The sequence below is a fragment of the Anneissia japonica genome, unplaced genomic scaffold, assembly GCF_011630105.1.
Source record: "Anneissia japonica isolate Jap-2015-1 unplaced genomic scaffold, ASM1163010v1 scaffold987_len1640505_cov201, whole genome shotgun sequence".
Classification (NCBI taxonomy): Eukaryota; Metazoa; Echinodermata; class Crinoidea; order Comatulida; family Comatulidae; genus Anneissia; species Anneissia japonica.
Window position 1 is genome coordinate 1,317,007 of NW_022714175.1, and position 19,852 is coordinate 1,336,858.

The following is a 19,852-nucleotide window of genomic DNA, read 5'->3' on the forward strand; positions in this document are numbered from 1 at the left end:
TAGCAATAAAAATATTAACAATAAAAAACGTATTAGTCAAAAAGTACCACCATCATCAATTCATTTTATATAGGATTCTTTTTTTCAGTGAAATGTCAGGAAAAATAAATCATATTTGGAATGTATATACAAATCATGTATGGATTTCCATATACATGACAGACAAAAGGAAGGGTGGGTGTCTAAAAAAAGTTTATTGGGCCATGTAAAAAATAATCAATGGTTTTACAAAGTTAGAGTACAAAGGGAAATTTCTTCATCCCTAAACTTTTTTTAGGCACAGGCTTTTGAGTAGATATTCATTCAACAGGGGGAGGGGAAATAGAGCACTCAATTTTTTTTTACAGGGAGAGATTTCTTTTCATGAAGATGAAGAAACAACCTTTCTTTTTCTGCCAAGGCCTTACATATATTGGCACTATTGTATTATCATTTTTCTATCATCATTAAAAATACTTTGAAAATAAATTGTATTTAAATACCATGCCAACATAATATTATGGTATTTGACAAAACCATGAGAACATCAATATGACTTTCAATAATTAAACAAATTTATTATATTAGTTTTTATTTACTTCAAACCAACATCAAAATGAGCCGACACTTACATGAGGGTGTTTCTAAATGCTAGCTGACAATAGAATTAAATGCATGAGCCCTATATAATGATGCTGTTGGATCCTTTTCACAAATGTAATAAAATGTATAGATAATTATACTAATTATACAGCTAAAAATCGTCAGTACAAGAACTGATTATTGAAATATAAAGCAAGGCGCAAATTAGGATAAAGTTTATAGATAAATCCAGTTATTTGGGCAGACCTACCAAGATTGGAGAAGAGAAAAATGCCTTGTTCTACTTGTTAGATGCACTTAAGAAAGAAGAAATGCGTTTAACCCCAAAGAGTTATCTTAGCAGCTATGTTTTCAAGGAGTTATCTTGCCAGCCATGTTTTGGCAACCCTACCATAGAGTGCTCATGTAATGCTAAAGCTGTCACAGACCTCAATCTCTGCACCTTCTTTGTTTTCACTTAAAATCAACTGTACATCCTTTTGAATAGCAAGTACCTAAACAATGAATAATCTTGTAACTAAAATATCATTATTTCTAATATTTGACTCACTTGCTTTCTCATATATACAGTATGCAGATTCCCCTCAACTTTCAAAACAGATCTGCACCCTTATTTCTTGTACTGACTAATGACACAGCTTTCAGGATTCTAGATAAACAAAGTCAGTAAAAAGCTCGGTCTTATGTGACAAGTACCCATGATTTCCCCAAATATGGATGTAAAATGACATAATCAAGCCCATAATTATACGGTCAAATCAAAGATTTTTGTCACATATAACTTGATAGCACGAACAGACAATGTCAGATCCTATAGAAATTCCAACCAAAGAATGTTGAAATAATTCTTTTAATTTATCAGATAGCCATCTAATATTTGTGTACTTAAAATTGATGCCTAATTATCTGGATGTTTCAAATAGCGATGTAGTATTTCGATATGCTATACTCTAAACATGACTCTCCTGATGTGAATATTCTTAACCAACACCTAACACTGAGGGTTGTGAGAGACATGTGTTTGTGGAACTTTAAAAAAAGATTGGTTTTTTTTCCATTCAAAAACAAAACATATACCAACCCTCACAGTAAACTCTCTGACTTGGTTTGTGAATTTCTCCAATATGCTGTTTTTTTTTCTTTCAAAATTGTGAACCAATACCTGAATACAATTATTTCTAATTCAGTGATTAACAATTTTAAAAATTTGCCCTTTACCACCCAAGAGCAATACGCATAGTTTAGTGTTGATGTTTTTTTTTTTCATTAGAGTTCCTTTCGTCCATCATTCCATTTTAGTACTCGCTGATTTCACTGCATTTTGCAAGTTTACAGGTTTCTTCAATTTGTCTGGTTTCCGCCACAACACAATCTCCTGAAAGACAAAATAGATATTTAGGATGAAATAAAATAGTAAGAAAGTCAGAAGACAAAGAAAAATTAACCAAAGAAATATCTACAAATAATTATAACAATTATCTGCATGAGTATTGGCTGTAAATGAGAGTGCCATGTATCATTATAAACATTTAGGTTAACAATGCATGGTACTCCAGTAGAATTTAGACATGATTACATTTATTTTTGTATTGAAGATTTTGACTAGCACAATATTTACCTTCACAACTATTTACACTAAAGTGAAGTTTTTGTATAGGAAAATTCTTAGGTAATGCTTACCTGTTGTTTAAAATATCTCCTTTCTTCTTCGTCGACAAGTACCAAGTTGAGATAATAACGTACTGAGAACTTCTTATTAATATCACGCATTGTGGGCGTTAATTCGTAACCAGATAGGAACAGCCTGATTGGAATTGATTCACCTATAGAAAAAAATATATAATGAACTAATAAATAATAAAAATTAACATTTCAGTCTATTTGCAGACCTACCAAGATATTCTTAGAGTGGTGGCAGCAGCATGGCTTCATTCACATGGCAGTGCTAGGGGGATGAGCCCCAGGGAGCCCTGGGCCCTGTCAGAAAAGAAGTAAATATTTTCATTGGCAAATACTGTACTGCTTCGAAAAAAAACCAAAAAAAAAACAGGTTTTACAGTCTGAAAGTACCTAGATGTGTCTACTCTTAATATTTGCTCACCTAGCCCCCAACCACGGGGAGTGACATGAGTGGGGAACCCCATCCACTTGAATAAATTGGCCCCTTAGTTGGATAATCTCCTGCACCAGACTAATCTTTTATGTCTATATAATATATATAATACACATAATATAACTATATTAAATAATATAATATAATAAATATAATATATTATATATAATTTGACTCACCTCGTACAGGGGCACCATCCATGATTTCATACTTAGCAAGGGTTTCATTTTCATTGAAAGTATTTGGCCCTGAAATTAATATTTCATATACGAATTGAACATATATATATATTTTGCTGTGTGTGGTAATACACATTGTTAGTTGACTTTCGAGAAACAATTGATAAATACAGTAGTAAAACAATGCAAATATTATGTGGCAGAAGGGTTAGTTTCCGGGAGATTTTTGCTTCCATGAGAGTTGGGGAAGGGGGTTTGCTGTTTCTACTGCTGGGAGCCTTCCACAGGACACTTAAAACCTGTGTCTTACCTCAAGTCGAAAAGAGAATAATGGGAAGATAAGGTGACAAACAGGTACAGTAGATGGTGAACTGTACAAAGTATGCTATCTCACTTTGTGTATCTCATGGTACAAAGAGAATAGTGGGGGACAAGGTGACAGACAGAGAGGATGATGAATTGTACAATGTACGCTATCATATTTTGTGTACCTCACGGTACAAACAGAATAGTAGGGAGACAAGGTGACAGACAGGGTGGATGGTAAATTGTACAATGTATGCTATCTCACCTTGTGTTCCAAATGGTACAAAGAGAATAGGTGGGTGATAATGTGACAGACAGTATGGATGGTAAATTGTACAATGTATGCTATCTCACTTTGTGTTCCTCATGGTAAAAAGAGAATAGTAGGGGGACATGGTGACAAACAGGGTGATAGTAAATATATGCCATCTTACCTGAGCCTGTTGTTTCTCGTTTGATAATTGCCAGTTCCATATGTTTTATTTTTATCCGCACAAGCAAGAAATATATCTTTCCCACAATCACATCTTTCAGATGATACCTAAATTGACAAGTGACACCAAAAATTTATGTAAAAACAAAAGATTGCATATTGCATGTTTCATTGACCATTGATTAAACCTGGAAGTTTTCCTACAATACAATAGAAGGCTTATGTTTATAAATTGTTGATGCTATATGTACAGTATATAGAACAATGATGGAAACATTGTTACATGTAAAAGTAAAAAATAATAAAAATATTTTCACATGTACAGCACACTTTCAACAACTTATATTTAGGCCTATACCTTGACCATCTTAAGCATTTCTTTAACCAGGATACGATTTAATAATATTTTTAATTTTTAAACTTAGGAAAAATTTTATTATTAAACAATGACATAAACAATTTTAGCAAAAGCATCTGGATATGTTGCTAAAGCATTACACACAACACTTCAACTAGATGTACCAACTGTACATGTGACTTTAATCTTTTGAAATGATTACATTAAATTTTCAGTATGTTTGAATTCTTAAACTGCATGAACTGTAAATGTGACCTTAATTTTTTTTTTTTTAATAAATCTTTACTTCAAATTTTTTAGGATGTTTAAAATCTTAACTGGATGATCTATACATGTGACTTCCATTTATTTTATTAAATTAAATTTTCAGGATGCTTAAATTCTTAACTGGATGAAATGTACATTTGACTTTATTTTTTTTTAATGATTACATTAAATTGTAGGATGTTTAAATTCTTAACTGGATAAATATGTGGTATTGAAGTTAACTATTGAATATTTCTTGAAAACTACATATTATAATTTATATTTAACGACTAATGCTACTAACGCTCTGCTCTTCATTAAATCACTTCTTATTTTATATTTCTACAATTTTCTTTTTACTTTATGTCAAATTACTATTATTTGTTTTAAATAAAATAAATTTGTAAGTAGCTTCAGTTAAATGAAACATTCTTGGCTAAATTGCTCCTTAGATAGTCACTGGTACGTTAATGAAGTTAGAGAATACTTTCGCATGTACAGTAGCATTTTCTTGTATGTAAATTTTATAGAGAGAGAATGGAAATGTAAGTTATGTAGTGAGATTGTATAGTAAGATTGTGCAATTAGATAAATCGTCTGTGGTGCAATCGGGGAAATCCCTAAAAACCTTATATCAAAACCAAAACACAGATCAAAACAATTTAATTTTCATGTAGGGACTTTCTACTTCAAGGATATGTGCAAAGATAAGAATTGTACAGTCTATATCTCCATTTAAGCCTAGTTATCATAACCTTTCTTAAAACAAGAGTCCATTCCTTACTGTCACTGTCTCATACAGTATGTTCCATTCATTTTATTTATCATTTCCAAGCAATATAGAATACAAATGGAACTCTAATACACAAATGCCTTTTAATCTTGTCATAACTGACTTTCAGTAGTCATCACCATACTTTAAGTACCAGTACCACACCCCCGAAAATTCAACCCCTTTATAGGATATATTCTTCATTCAAAAATTAAGGGTTTTTACTAGGATACATTTCTCATTACATTTTTAATTTGGCCAAGTAATCAAACTTTAAAGCCCCCTTCACTAAAAAAGAATTTTTTTTTAGAAAATATGCATATGCATTACACTATTTATTATAAACAGTGGAAAAATATTGTGGTGTTGTCAAAATCTCGGTCAGAATCATTTTTTTAACAGATTTGAAATATTTCTTATGAAATATTATATCTTACAAGTGTCAATACTAGCAACGGAAAATATGTCGGCCGTTTTTATGTGTGATAACAGAACCTAAATCAAGGTAAGGCTAGGCCTAGCCTAGCAGTGTTGGATAGGCTAATGTTTTCGACACCCACTATATTTCTTTGCAGACCTATCGCAAAATCAAACATTAAAAATCCATCCGCATTTTTGTGTGGAACACAAAAAATTTCAGTTTTATTTTACATTTTTTTCATGTTTAGGAATGTCTAAATTCAGTTAAATTAGCAATTTCGTATTACATTTATAAATCTTTATAACATATATACAAAACAGATTTTTCTTAAAAACTGAAACCATGCCGGGAATGGGGCTTTAATATGTAACAAATGCAATTAAAATACTTCACTCTTCAGCTTTATTAACTCATTACATTTAAGATATGATCAACATAAAAGGAAAATAGTACAAATAAAATGATAGGCAATCAAAGTAGATAGAAGAGACATTCAAATCAGTAGAGAAACAAAAAATATATCACATGATGATAATAAGAAAATGTTTAAAAATAGTTTTATGCTACATTTACATCTTGTTGTTCATAAAACAAGAAGGAAACAGGGAGTTTGGCCCCTATACCACAAAATATTTTAGTTTGCCACAACAGCCTATTAACAGCCTGCTTAGTGGAATATCACAGGAAAAGAAAATCACACTTGGTAGAAAAATGGAAACACTTACAGTAAGTGGTAATTCAGGATGATGAGTGAAAATGTGAACATTTCAGTTGTAAATACATCAAGATGAAGAAAGTGAAAGTAATTGGAGCACTTCTGTTGTTGTCATTGTAGTAAATGTTGTTGTATTCTCTGTTGTTCTATTTGTGAACAATTGGGAATAGTTACTTTTCGAAAAAATGAAGATTCACACGGCCTTGTAACAATTTCATTTCATTTTCATTTCAAAAAAACAATCACACCACAATCAACGTCACTTAATTCCACGCCGATTATCAGGAAACACAAAATGAAATCTATGTTGAAGGAAGTGGGTTAAGCAATGGTGAGACGAATACAGCCATAAAAAATACCACATAGATTCTAGTTTCGACATAACAGTTCCTACACAACAGCCCACCAACAACCTGTTTTTGGACTATCAGGAAAAGACAATCATATTTGGTAGGCCTGTCACGCCAAAATTGGTCCGGGCTAAAATTGGTCCGGGGGACCGATTTTTGCTGCAAAAATTTGTCCGCAGGACCGATTTTAGCCGGCCAAAATTAGTCCTCCTTGGATAATATTGGTCCGGCCAGGACAAATTTTGGCTTAGCTTAAATCGTTCCGCCTACACCTGCTACAATGCTACACTATACGAGTTCAGTACTCAACCAATTACAGCACAGTGAGAGCTTACTTATCGGTCCGCATTGATTTTTTTGAGAGAAAAGCTTTTTGGTGGGAAAATTGAAAATGAGCGACCAATTAATATGAATGTGATGGCATTCAATCTGATCTGATCACCTTAGTATTACCACAGATCCTATATACAACAACATGCAACTATATACAATTTGTATATAGGATCTGTGGAAACAGAGATGTATTTCACAGAATCACAGCTAACTTTATTTAATAGGAAAGAAGCTCTTTGGGTTAGTATAAAAATTGGGGAACAGAAAAGGCCGACGTGCTACCTTCAATTTTACTGTCCGCAGATATGTTCTGCTTTTTACGTTAATCATATTCTAGACTTAACTTACATATGTTCATTCTATGTATAATTGCTGTTTACTTTTGGATGTTTGAATAAAATACAATATATACAGACTGTTTCATGCTAATGCAATCTTCAGGAGTGAGAGAATACAAGGATTGTTTGAGTATATGAATGCTAAGGCAGGTGAAAATGCAAATGAGTTAATTGTTTTTAAGTATACAGAAACCCACACTTAAGAAACAATTCATATGTCACTGAAGAAACATTATTATTAGCATGTGTGTATGATTCAGATCCTAATATAATTACAATTATCAAATCAGAAAATGGACAAGCTTTACCCACTGATTTAGTGGGCAACACCTATATTTACACTACATTCACATTAACAAAGGAGGACCACAATAAAAAGTTTGTATGTGAATCAAAGAGAATTGAAACAAATGAGATGAAAAGCTGCTCAATAGCCCCCATCACTGTCAACTACAAACCTGAGATTAACATCACACAAACATCTGCAACAGAATTCCGCAAAACACATACAATACACCTAGTTTTGGAAATCATGATGATCAGAATAAAACAGAAAAGGTTCACGAGGCCTCGTTTATCAAGATGCCACAATAAACATCAATGAATTTCATACTGATTATTAGAAACAGAAAACAAAATCTATGTTGATAGTGACGCGTCAAGCAATCAAATAAATTCAGCCAATCCGAAACTAATGTATAAACTTGAGGATTTGGATAAATATAGAGAAAATAAGAATGAAATAAGAAAAAAGATGGAAGATGAACTGCTAATAACCATGATTATAAAGAATGTGAAAGTGAAATCTATCAGGGTCCTGTACAATAAAGCAAGTCCTTGATAGATAGGTTACAAAAATAATTTCATATATTTTGCTTTGATAAAGTAAAGTAACAAAATTATGCCAAGAAAATCAGCAGTAAAAGAGTTTGTAATATTTAGCATTTTGTATCATGACTGTTCATTTTCCATGGAATGAACTTGGTATGATTGTTTTTATTCTTTAAACACAGTTTTTACTTTTCTCCATGGAATGTTTTCCATTTTGCATAATGACATAGCCAGAGGAAGCCAATGTTTTCTCACTTTCCCATCAGTCGCCTATAATTTGTGAACACCCATTTTGAGGTTTGTTAAAAAGTTTGTATGCCACTGTCTGCATACTAAGAAGTGGCTATTATTATGCCAGTCATAACCCATTCTTAAATCTGACTGGATGTTATTGACATAATCTACTGTGACATACTCTACTGTGAGAACCTTGATGAGATCCAATTGTTAGCTTATTGTTAGCCCCAAGCTAACAGATCTGTGGACACATCGCCACGGTACTCGCACGGTTTGCTCCATTGCTTGGTTGTTGATTTCGTGGCCTAGCGTAGGTGCAGCTGCTCATTTACCTATTTCAAAATGGAATTCGGTGTGGTGATTTTTAACTCTCGTCATTTTAACTTGTTTATGACTCTGTATTTTACGGAAAGATGTGTTTCTTCAGACAAGTTTCGGTACCTCAAAGCCAGGTAAAGATTTTTTCAAAATTGTGAATGATCTGAACATTGCTCGTACTAAACCCAGGGGTTGTAGAGCCGGTAAGAATAAGCATAGGCCAATACCAGTCTTGACATCAAGGCGCTCGAGGAAAGCGAGGAATATGAATTGCTGTAACCATAACAATTTAATTGAACTAGTCTCAGGTAAATGGACTTTGCCGTCCCGACCAACACCAGATCTTTACCTAATAAAATGGATGTTTTACCTGTTAGGATTAATAAGGGAAAACCTGACATAGTTGGCATAACCGAAACTCATCTCAAGCCATATCTTGCTGATAACCTGTTTTGTTTGGATGGTTATCACATGGTTCGCCGTGATCGCCTTCATAGGGAATGTAGTGGCATTCTAATTTATATTCGAAATGATGTGTCTTTTAAAATTCGGAAGGACCTTGAGGAAGAATCTTGTGAGAGCATCTGGATAACTCTTCGCCCCAAACGACTACCGCGTTCAATCGCTAATAATACTGTTGTTGGCCTTGTGTACCACCCCCCGGGAGCCTATGACTGGGAAATGTCTTGTCACATTATTCGCTGTTTGGACTACGTCAGCAGTATCCACCATAATACCGGTTTTGTTGTGTTGGGTGATTTTAACCATATGAAGGACCATCAGTTGATCAAATTCCAGCTCATGCAAGTAGTTAAAGTGCCGACTAAGAAAGAGGCAGTTCTTGATTTGATTTACACCTCGTTGGATAGTATGTACAGTGCTCCTGTTGCTAGTCCACCTTTGAACCGTTCAGATCATAATGTGATTATATGGAACCCTAACTTTTGTATGCCTAAAATATCTGGTTTTAGAGTCACCAAACGTAAACGATTGGTGAACAGAATTTCTAAAGAACTTTTCGCATCGGCATGACCTATACCGTTTGAATGACTGTGCAAGTCAGTTCAAGTTTTATAGTGATCAAGTGATGATTTTAATTGATAGACATTTCCCTATTGTTACTGTTAAGAAAGACAGCCGAGACAAACCGTGGGTTAATAATGTGTTTAAGAAGGCTATACGCGAGCGTCAATTTGCATTCAACAGAGGCCGCTATTGTCTGAGTAGTACAAGCGTCTCCGTAACAAAGTAAACCGTCTTGCTGTATCTCTTCGGAGAAAATTCTATAAGAACAATTTAGAACACTTATTCAAATCAGATTCTCGTTCATGGTGGGAGGGAGTAAATCAGTTTTTAAACTTAGGGAGGGAGAATAATAACTTTGTTAAGGTTTTGGCCAATGAAGTCTGTGGTGGCGACTTTGTTTTGCTTGCCAACAATATCAATATGTTTTTTCAATCACTCACCTCAGGTTTCATTGCTCTTAAGCCTTCTGAAAACCAGGAGAGGGTTTGCCCATTACTTGACAATTTGATTGTTACTCCTCTTGACAGCACTACCCTGGGCCTGCTGGGCAGGCGGACAAGATAGGCCAGTCACTGCCACAGCAGGACTGCTGGACGTAGCCACAGTGCTAGCACATGTGGAAAACATGCTAGGCCCAACAAATCTGGGACTCCACTGAAAATGAAGAGCTAAATCGAAAACAACAAACCTAGGCTACTCAAAGGTGCGTAGGAAACTAAAGAACCTAAGCGAGCCTAAACAATGGGAAAAGCACTATCAGAAAAGAGAAAGAATGTGAAAATTCTAACCTGAGGTAATATCGTCGTCTAGAGACAAAATAGGATGTTGCATTGGGGGATGGCACTATAGAGGGCGGTAGGTCCTTATTTTTTAATGATTTGTTGTCAAAATAGAGGTGATATCTGATATCAGCGATAAAGCGGACGAATCTATGCCGAAGGGAAAGCGACATATAATTCCAGTGAATACCCTGTGTGGTCTAGGAAGTAATATAATAGCAAACTCAACAGGAAATTTGGCTCCATTGTCACAAAAGATTCTATCTCGAAGGTTTGAGTTTACTGTATACAGTAACACAACAGCCTACCAACAAACTGCTAAGTGGGTCATATATCAGGGAAGTGGCTAAGAAAATTAATACAGAAAGGCATAAGAAACAACTGCTAAAGACTACTCAACACTCAGCGAAGTGGAAATACTGCAACCTTTTTTCTTTTGATGTGGACTGTTTTGTGAACAATTTATATGTTATAATTACGAGTTGCAAGTGAAACAGACACAATGTGTAATTGTGTTTACATCTTGGTTGGTTTGATTTCATTATCTTCACAGATATTTGCTCAGGTTGAATTTGTTACTGAGCCACCAGAGGAGGTAAGGTCTTTCCCAAGGCAGACAGTAACACTGCCTTGTATTTTGAAGAACTTAAATGAATTTCAACACAGGGTCGAATGGACTGAGAGCAGAAAATCAAAAACTATTTCAAAAAACAGAGATGTCCTCATAACTAATCTTAAGAACTTGGGTGAACAATACTCAATCCTTGGTGATGGAATGAACTTTACACTACTCATTATTATTCCTAGAAACCAATCAATTGATTTTGGAACATATCTCACTATTAGTGCATATTACGAGTGTTCTGTATTTGAAGAGAATATTGTGATTCAAAAAGCAACTTCAAATGTCATTATACAGAAATCAACCATTTTACCTCCAATTTGTGGATTTATTAACACTTATTATGTCATTGGAGAAACAACAAAAATAGGATGTTTCAATTTTTCAAATCCTACGATTATAACAACTTTAAAATCAGGCAAAAGACAAGTCTTGCCTACTAAATATCACAAGCTTTACACTTCTTATAATTTAACATTGACAAAAGAGGATCACAATGCAATATTTGTATGTGAATCAAGAAGAAATGGAACAAATGAGGTACAAAGCTGCTCAATGGGCCCCATCACTGTCAACTACAAACCTGAGATTAACATCACACAAGTATCTCCAATGGAATTCCACTGTACAGCGGAAGCTAGGCCTCCTGTGAATGTAACACACTGGATTGTGGACTCCAGTCTTCCAAAGGAAAGTTTCACAATTTCAAACGGTGTTTTAAAATTTAATCATTCAATAAAAGTTGATTCTGAAAAAAAAATATCATGTGAAGCAGAAAATTCTATTGGAAAAGGAATTAAAACTTTAATCATTCCAATTGTGAATAATAAGGATGAAGAAGTCGAAAGTAGCATCATTCCTACAACGCAAACAGCCACAATGCATAGAACACTTACTACGATGATGAAGGATGAAGAAGTCGAAAGTAGCATCATTCCAGTTGTAATCATTGTAGTAAGTGTTCTATGCATTGTGGCTGTTTGCGTTGTAGTATCTTTGTGCCTCTTCAAGTCCCATCGAAACAAAGTATTAACAGCTCCCTGTGATGATACCATTGTTGATAAGACAGATCAGAAAGAAGATGGGTACGAGATATCACTACGCAAACATTTTCAACCATTAAAGTTTGTGAAATCAATGAATACTAAAGAGGATGAAAAATTTGTAGGTTATGATGATACTGCTTCACAAAAAAATGAGGAGTATCAGAATATAGAAGTCACATCAAGTAGTCAAATATACATGAATACACTTGAAAATAAACATCCATGCCAACTACAGAAGATTAAATGTACCAAATACCAAATCATTTCTAATGTGACATTAAACGCCAAAGGTGATGAGGTGACATATGTTAACTATCCTAGGGTTAAGAGAAAGCAAACTGCCAAGTAATGTTCATCCCATCAAAATTTGATGCTGATTATAAAACTTTTCCTGGCCTGGTAACATCTGACAATATGAACAATAAAAGTTCCTACCATCCAGAGACAAAAGCATATGTCCACTATATTGAAAGTTATAGCATACGAGTGGGCGGCGACAGAACTTTAACCTAATTCCAATAGTCGATGTGTATTATGAAATTTTATACATACTGCATAGTGCTACCTAAATCTAATATAAACCAAAATAGGAATTGCCTAATTGTATATTTATTAGAATAGCTTTAAACTCAAAATTATAAATAATGTTGAAAAAATAGTACATTACATTGAAAGTTGAAGCATCACAGTGGGGGGCAACAAAGCCCATGATCAACTAACCAATATAGTAGTCAATGTGGATTGTGAAATTTTATTTTGTATATATACTGCTACCTACTGTCATATAAACCAAAATAAGAATTGCCTAGTATCTGTATTAGAATAGCCTTCAACTGAAAATGATCATTACAAATGTAGGTAAAAGTAAAATTAGGATAAAACCCATAATGCACAGCATTAATTTGCTAATTACATATGGCCTTAATCTGTGATTCAGATCAGTTTTAGTTGTTTTGCAAGGTGGCAGATGCATTTTAACAATTGCCCTATGATTCAATAGCCAAAAACAATATTCTGGTGAAGAAATTAGTCTTTGCTAGAGCATCAAAGTAAGAGAACACCTTAATTGTAGTTCAGTAGGCCTAGGCCATATCTTGGTCTTACCTTGCGCTAGCCCAACCTTTGCCTAAACTTGTTTTCTTGCATGATGGGCATGATGCAACAAGTTATTTTTAGTAGCGAATCTCTGTAGAACGCGCGAGTCTTCACTTTGTGAATTAACGATCCGATCAGCCAACTGGGCAGGTCTCTTTAGGGATGAAAGTGTTAGAGTGTTAGAACTTCAGTAGCTAACTACCTGTATACTAGATGCAGTGCAACCTTATATTTAAATGCTATGAATAATAGATTAGCTTTGTAACCCCTAAATGCAAGATATAGAATACCAGAACCTTGCGGGTGTGTACGTTCCTTTGTACGTAAATGTAGTTTAGAGGGATTTGTAGTCCAGTGATGGTTTCTAATGTTTTTACGTACACCTACACCCCCATACTATTCATTGGTGACAGAAAATTAAGATGGCAATTATATCCTAATTCCTGTACAGTTGCTTCAAACAAAACAAGAGTTACTTAATTTCAAGTGTACTGTTTATTTACCTCACAACCAAGAAAAAATATTTAAGTTACATTTTAATCAGTAGGCTTACAGACTTCACCATGAAGGGCACGGTATGTTGCTTGTTTCGCTGGATCTCATTGGAGTCATAACGTCAATATTTATTTGAATGACACTTATAATCTCTCTTCAACATTTCCAGGTTGTGTGTCATTAAAGCACTTTAAGTTTTTGTTGTCATGCTAGCTTGAAGCTTGGTTTTGTTTTTTCAACAATAGAGAAAACTTTCTGTCACTACTGCTATAAAATATTACCATAGTCCCCCGGGTAGAATCCCACACCGACTTTACGCCCAACTTCGCGTACACGAATTTCCCCGGGTGATGTCCCAGGGTCTGAGGATTGGGTAAGTCGGCCTAGCCTTTGCTTTAGGTCGATAAATTTAACAAATGCTCAAAAAATAAAGGAATTTTCTCCGAATTCTACCGACTTGAAACTCTTAAAATTGGTTAAAAATGATATCGGTCGCCATAAATTAAAACACAAAGCCCATTCTTGTAAATTACTTTGTTGTTTACTGTCGCTAAAAATAAGCAGCTCGCTAACTGCGGCTAAAGTAAAGACAGACAACACCGCGGTCCGTCCCTGAAAAGACCTGCCCAGTGGGCTGATCGGATCGTTAATTCACAGCGTGAAGACTCGCGTGTTTCCACAGAGATTGGCTGCTAAAAATAACTTGTTACATCATGCAATACTGATAGTCCACCGGAAATATGGATTTGACTGGACAAAATTGCAACAAAAGGTTTTATGATCTAAATATAAACTTCATTATATGTAAAACAACATACTAAAAGTTTACCAAAATAGGACGTACATAAAGGTGTTTTTTATAACCAAAAGTTCAGCGCTATTTGAAAGTAGACTTTTACACGGTACGTACTGCGGTTTTCAAACTTTTCTTGATTATGATTGGTCAACATTTAGGTCAACGTAGGTCATCTGTTTGTTGCCGGAAGAGTGAGACCCGCGAGCGAGCTTCGCGATCGCCAGGTTTGGTGTGCAAATCACAGATATATTTCTTCCGGTTTATAGGAATTACAGAGCTATAAATATTGGAAATTAATTGGAATCATACCAGAGTTAGTTCATGTATGACCCTGAAAAATTTTGTTGTAAAGTCTAGGCCTGAGGCCTTGTAATAACATCTCATTTTTTAGGCCCTAGCTTAGGCATTGCTTTCTTGCTTCCCTGTTCAGTCTAGTAGTCGCGCACACCTTGAAGTGTGTAATCTCATCACATCAGTATCTAAGTGTAGAATGGAACCAGAAATGTATCGACCTACTGATGTAGAACTACTACTTTATTTATTGTCAAGTACTGTTTTTTTTTTTTGTTTTTTTTTTCATTGTACAGTATCGCAAAAACTAGAGCAGATTTAAAATAAAAAATCTTTCAACTTATATTTTGATGCCTTTTGAATTTATTTTTAAGGTTCAAATCTGTATCATAACATAGGGCCTGCTAATCATTGAGTTGTTTACTCTATTCATGATGCATGCATACTAACAAAAACACTATTAAACAAACGGCGGTCTGACTGAGATTATAGTACACTGCATGCAGGCACGCAAATTGAAGACAATAGCCAAAATTGTAACAAATTACCATATTTTATTTTTAAAATATTTTGTTTCGATGTTTTGACTCGAATGTTCTGATTTTTAAAGTATTTAATTTTAACACTTAAGACTTTCTGTATAACCTTTTGGAGACCCAGATGTGATCAGACGACCCTCAAAAATTCACTCACGGCCCAAACTTGGGTTACGACCCATGGGTTGCCGATCGTAGAAATAATAAATTAATAGTATACCGGTATTATAAATAAATTTTATTATGACTGTATAAGAGTTAGACCGCATGTCATGCATGCATAATAATATGCCAAATAAATATTAATACAATTTCAGTTCCTTAACTTTTTATCTGTCAATTATAAGTGTTGGACATCAACCATCTATAATTTCCATTTTTTACTTACCTGCCTACCTCCCCCCACCCCACTCCCCACCACCATTGCCAACCATATTAAAGTTCATTCAGTAAATTCAGTCATGGCTATCGGTATTTCCTTTGAGCTATAATCAGCTGGTACACTGAGTAAAAACAAACAAGATTTCTTTCTCCAGATATTCGATCGATAGCAGTAGCCAATTTAGGGGGTGGGTGCCTTTTTAAAATTTCAAAAAATATTGAGAAAAAAATAATATATTCAAATTTTTGTCTACAGGTGCAGTAATCATACATTTTCTTAGCTCTACTTCAGCCGTACCTGGTTGAGACTGAGGTAAAAAAGAAATATAAAATAGTACCTAGATGCTAGATGGGAAGACACTTTTATATACAGTAGTAAAATTTATCATCATCACATCACCAGGCAAAATATAGCGTCAACAAATTTCTCATGATCTCTTATTAACGATTTTCGGCAAACATAGAGATCTAATTAATACTGTACATGTTATGTAAAATTAATCATCATTGATCGTATGTTTCTTTGCTGTTTATGTACTTTTGTTGCCATGAGAAAAACTAATTTCATATTTTAATTTGACAATAAAGCTATCTTGTATCTAATATGAATCGCTGCGATAGAAATATAACAACATAATTGTCTTCGATTTATCTACTTTACCTACTTCATGAGCCGAAAACCAATTTATCTTTACACACTTTTTATCATACTTGTATAATAAAGGCAAGCACTCGAGTCGTGTATTACAGTAAATTCAGATGTTTGTGGACAGAAAACACCGACCGGAATCTTGTTATAAAATAAGATGTTATCTGCCTGTAAAGTGGTCTTTCGTTAAAATCTGGTCATTTATGCAGTTCAATTCTACAATTTCCAGGTATATTCTTGACTTCCTTAGGAACGTGATGGAGACCACCCCCTTAAAATAGTTGGGGTACGTGTCGACTGTCGCCCCCGTCCATGCTATTCACCAGAAGACAAGGCATTATACAGGCATTATACAGTAATTCGGCACCAAATCCTGAATTTACGTGATTTCCAACATTTTTTTTTTATATGAAGAGAGTAGGATAGTAGGTCTATTTCAAATAAATCAATTATCAGTCATTATTATACTTTTTAAAATATCAACAATTATTTTACATTATTTGCAAATAAATTTGTTTTATTGTATTAGCTATAAAATTTTAATTGGTGTTTTTAGGTAAGAAAATATAATAATAGGCCTATTCCTACATGTATATAGGGCCTATTGATGTAAGATCACATACTTTTTTTTCCGACTCCTGAGTCTCAGCTGGGTCGGCACACACTGGGCAGGCCTCACTATTTGTCAATTAATCGTACCTATCATTGTATTTAAAATTAAAATTGAATTATTGTTGTAGATCCATCTACCCTGAAATCAAATATTACAGAGGTCATAATATCTAACAATTTCCGTGTGTACGAACTTGCGTACATACTTACGTGTGTTGCGTAAATGAGTACGCGCAGACTGTTGAAGGTACAGTATGTTAACCAATCAAAAGCGTCAACAGCAAATCAAATTAAAGCGCTTCGTAACCAAGGCACAGCACACACATCCTAGGCAGGGCGTATAAGCCCAGTGAAATAGTTCAGTTTTCTTTCCTATAAACATCACCTTTCCCGTGGGTATATTTTGGTAAACTTTTTGTATGTTGTAGATATAAAATTTAACTATATATATTCATAAAAAAAAGTTTTGTTGCAATTATGTCCAACTTTGGTGCTTCAAATCCGTATTTCTGGTGGACTATGATTTCTTCGCCCGAATATTTTTTTGATAGGCTATTGAATCGTAGGTGAAAACCACCTTGCAAAACGATTGTCATTTCCGTCTGTTCATACACTAGGCCAAGGGAATCCCGGGGTAAAATTCCAATCCCCTCCCCCCGAAATCGGGACAGTTTCGCGTTCATGGGGATGGGATTATACCCGGGGACTAATATTCCCTTCATCACACTGGCAAGTAGTGGATTTCTTGCAATTATTTTTTTTTATTCTAAAAATAGGGACGTCCCTATTTTTTGGTGTTTTTGACATCGGAAATCGGGACGTCAATTTAAGATAACAAATTTTGAAGTATGATTAACATTTTCAAAGCTCCCACCTTAACCAAAACCATGGTAGGGCTGGGGTGGTTACACCACAAAATGTCCTTCATTTTTATTTTTTCACAATTTGGCCGATTTGCCACTGTTTTGAACTTGACTGGTCAAACCACAGAACCAAAGTTGGCGGTTTTAGAAGTCAAACTTATCCATTTATCATCTACTAAAATAGTCTTCGTTGTTTGAAATACATCCTCCATGGTTTGACAACAAAAAATTTTCTTTTGTTCTTCGTTCAAAATCTGCTTAGTGACACGCATGCGTAATAAGTAGAATAGTTATCACAATAACTACAACCACTGCTCAGCTCTGCATACTGCATGTCACGCATGCACTGTATGGTGGTAGATAAAACGTGCCTCGGTCAATGATTTATTTTCGAGTTTGCAGAGAGTTAAGAATACGGAATACTCATTTACTTTACATATTCAAGTATACATGACATGACTATGTTGTAAACCAGTAAAATTACACAGCAGTCATAAACAAAAAACTTCATAATACTGACGACACATACGTTTTTCTGTGTTTAAAGTACAGTAACTGTGCACAATTAGTTTTTTTCTGCACCACTTTCTTTTCGTTTTTTTATATATAGGCCTAGCTAGAGGAATTTCATTTCAACGATTGTAAATAGTCTATCAAACTAATGCCGCCAAAACTGTCAACTTTTGCTCTGTGGTTTATCAAGCCACAGACCTCTAGGGTCTAATTCCAGTAATGGAGGTCAGTCTGGTTAGAATAGTAAGTTGTGTTTATATGAATGCATTTATGCTACATATTCAATCGTTACAAATACTCTTGATTTTTATTTTGTCGCGGATTATTGTTTATTGACCTGTATGGTAGTCTTGTGGTAGACCAATATATTATTTATTTTATTAGACTGACTGAATGCTGCTGTCGTCGTCGTGTTTTGTACGTATTGCCAGAGAGTTGTTATAATGTATTGCACACCAACAGCAACGTCAATTGCCGTGTTCATCATGTGTAAAAGACTTTAGGTAGGTAAGCACATTCGATTCAATACTATAATGTAAAATGTTGTTCAGATCACGTTAATTAATTTTTACTAAAACACACGTTACATCTACTAGACGACAAGCAGTAGTCGACTTACCACAACTACCTAAGTTCACGCTAGGGCCTAGATGTTCGCATAAACAACACAGACAACTTCTATAGTGTAAACTGTATACTCTCTCGATAGAAAACAAAATTTCCGCAAAATATTAAACACGTTCGATCCAATACCATTATGTAAAGACCGTGTTTGGTTAGATCACTTTTTTTCATTTTTAATAACACGTGCACCTGCTACATTAACACGACAAAGGCCTAACCCTACCGACAATCCCGTAAACAATTTGTCAACTACACCAACAAGGTATGCATTATGGAGCTCGCTTACCCTCTCGCGATAAAAAACAAAATGTCGGCAAAGTTTTTCCGACGCATGCGCATATCGAAATTTTCTCCTAAAAGGGGGTATATGTTTTATTGCGTACGTCCTACATTTCTCATATAACATACAAAAAAAAACAATTCTTGCACAACTACATGTCCACCAGTTACTATGAGGAAAACATTATACCCACCGTGAGGCACCGTTTAGGAGCCTATTCGTTTACAAACCCGCTGCTCACACACACACACACACACACATTTCAGGTTTGAATTATCCCATTAGTTCCTTGTGACCTTAAGGTCACAAAGGAACTAATAAATGATACTCGTGATCTGGGAAGTAATACAGCAGAACACAACAGGAAATTTAGCTCCACAGTATTGCCACAAAAGATTCTATTTACTAAAAACAACTACTGTACCAACAACATGCATGGTGGACTATATACAGTATCAGGGAAGTAGCTCACAAAATCATACATGACATAAGAAACAACTGCTAAAGATTATTCTAGACTCAGCAAAGTGGAGATACAGTAACTACTGTATGAGCCTTTTCTTATTTGATGTGGATTGTTTTCAACTTTACTTGATAATTGAATTACTATCTAAAACATTTTTGAAGAATGTCGAATGGAGCAGATGATGAAACACAGAGGAAATTGTTTTAAGTACTTGGTTTTTACAGTTATTTTCAATTATATATTTTA

At 34.6% G+C, this 19,852-nt stretch overlaps 1 protein-coding gene across 1 annotated transcript in view; it reads right to left on the reverse strand.

Annotated features, from left to right (window-relative positions):
* Positions 1–554: 554 nt before the first annotated feature.
* Positions 555–19,852, reverse strand: part of LOC117108903 (vacuolar protein sorting-associated protein 26B-like) — a 45,181-nt gene continuing 25,883 nt past the window's right edge. The window contains exons 6-9 of the mRNA XM_033251080.1: positions 3,615–3,721; positions 2,875–2,943; positions 2,263–2,405; positions 555–1,957 (exon numbers count right to left, since the gene is read on the reverse strand). Coding sequence (XP_033106971.1) covers positions 1,868–1,957; positions 2,263–2,405; positions 2,875–2,943; positions 3,615–3,721 — 409 coding nt within the window. The 3' untranslated portion in view covers positions 555–1,867. The remainder of the gene's footprint in view (positions 1,958–2,262; positions 2,406–2,874; positions 2,944–3,614; positions 3,722–19,852) is intronic.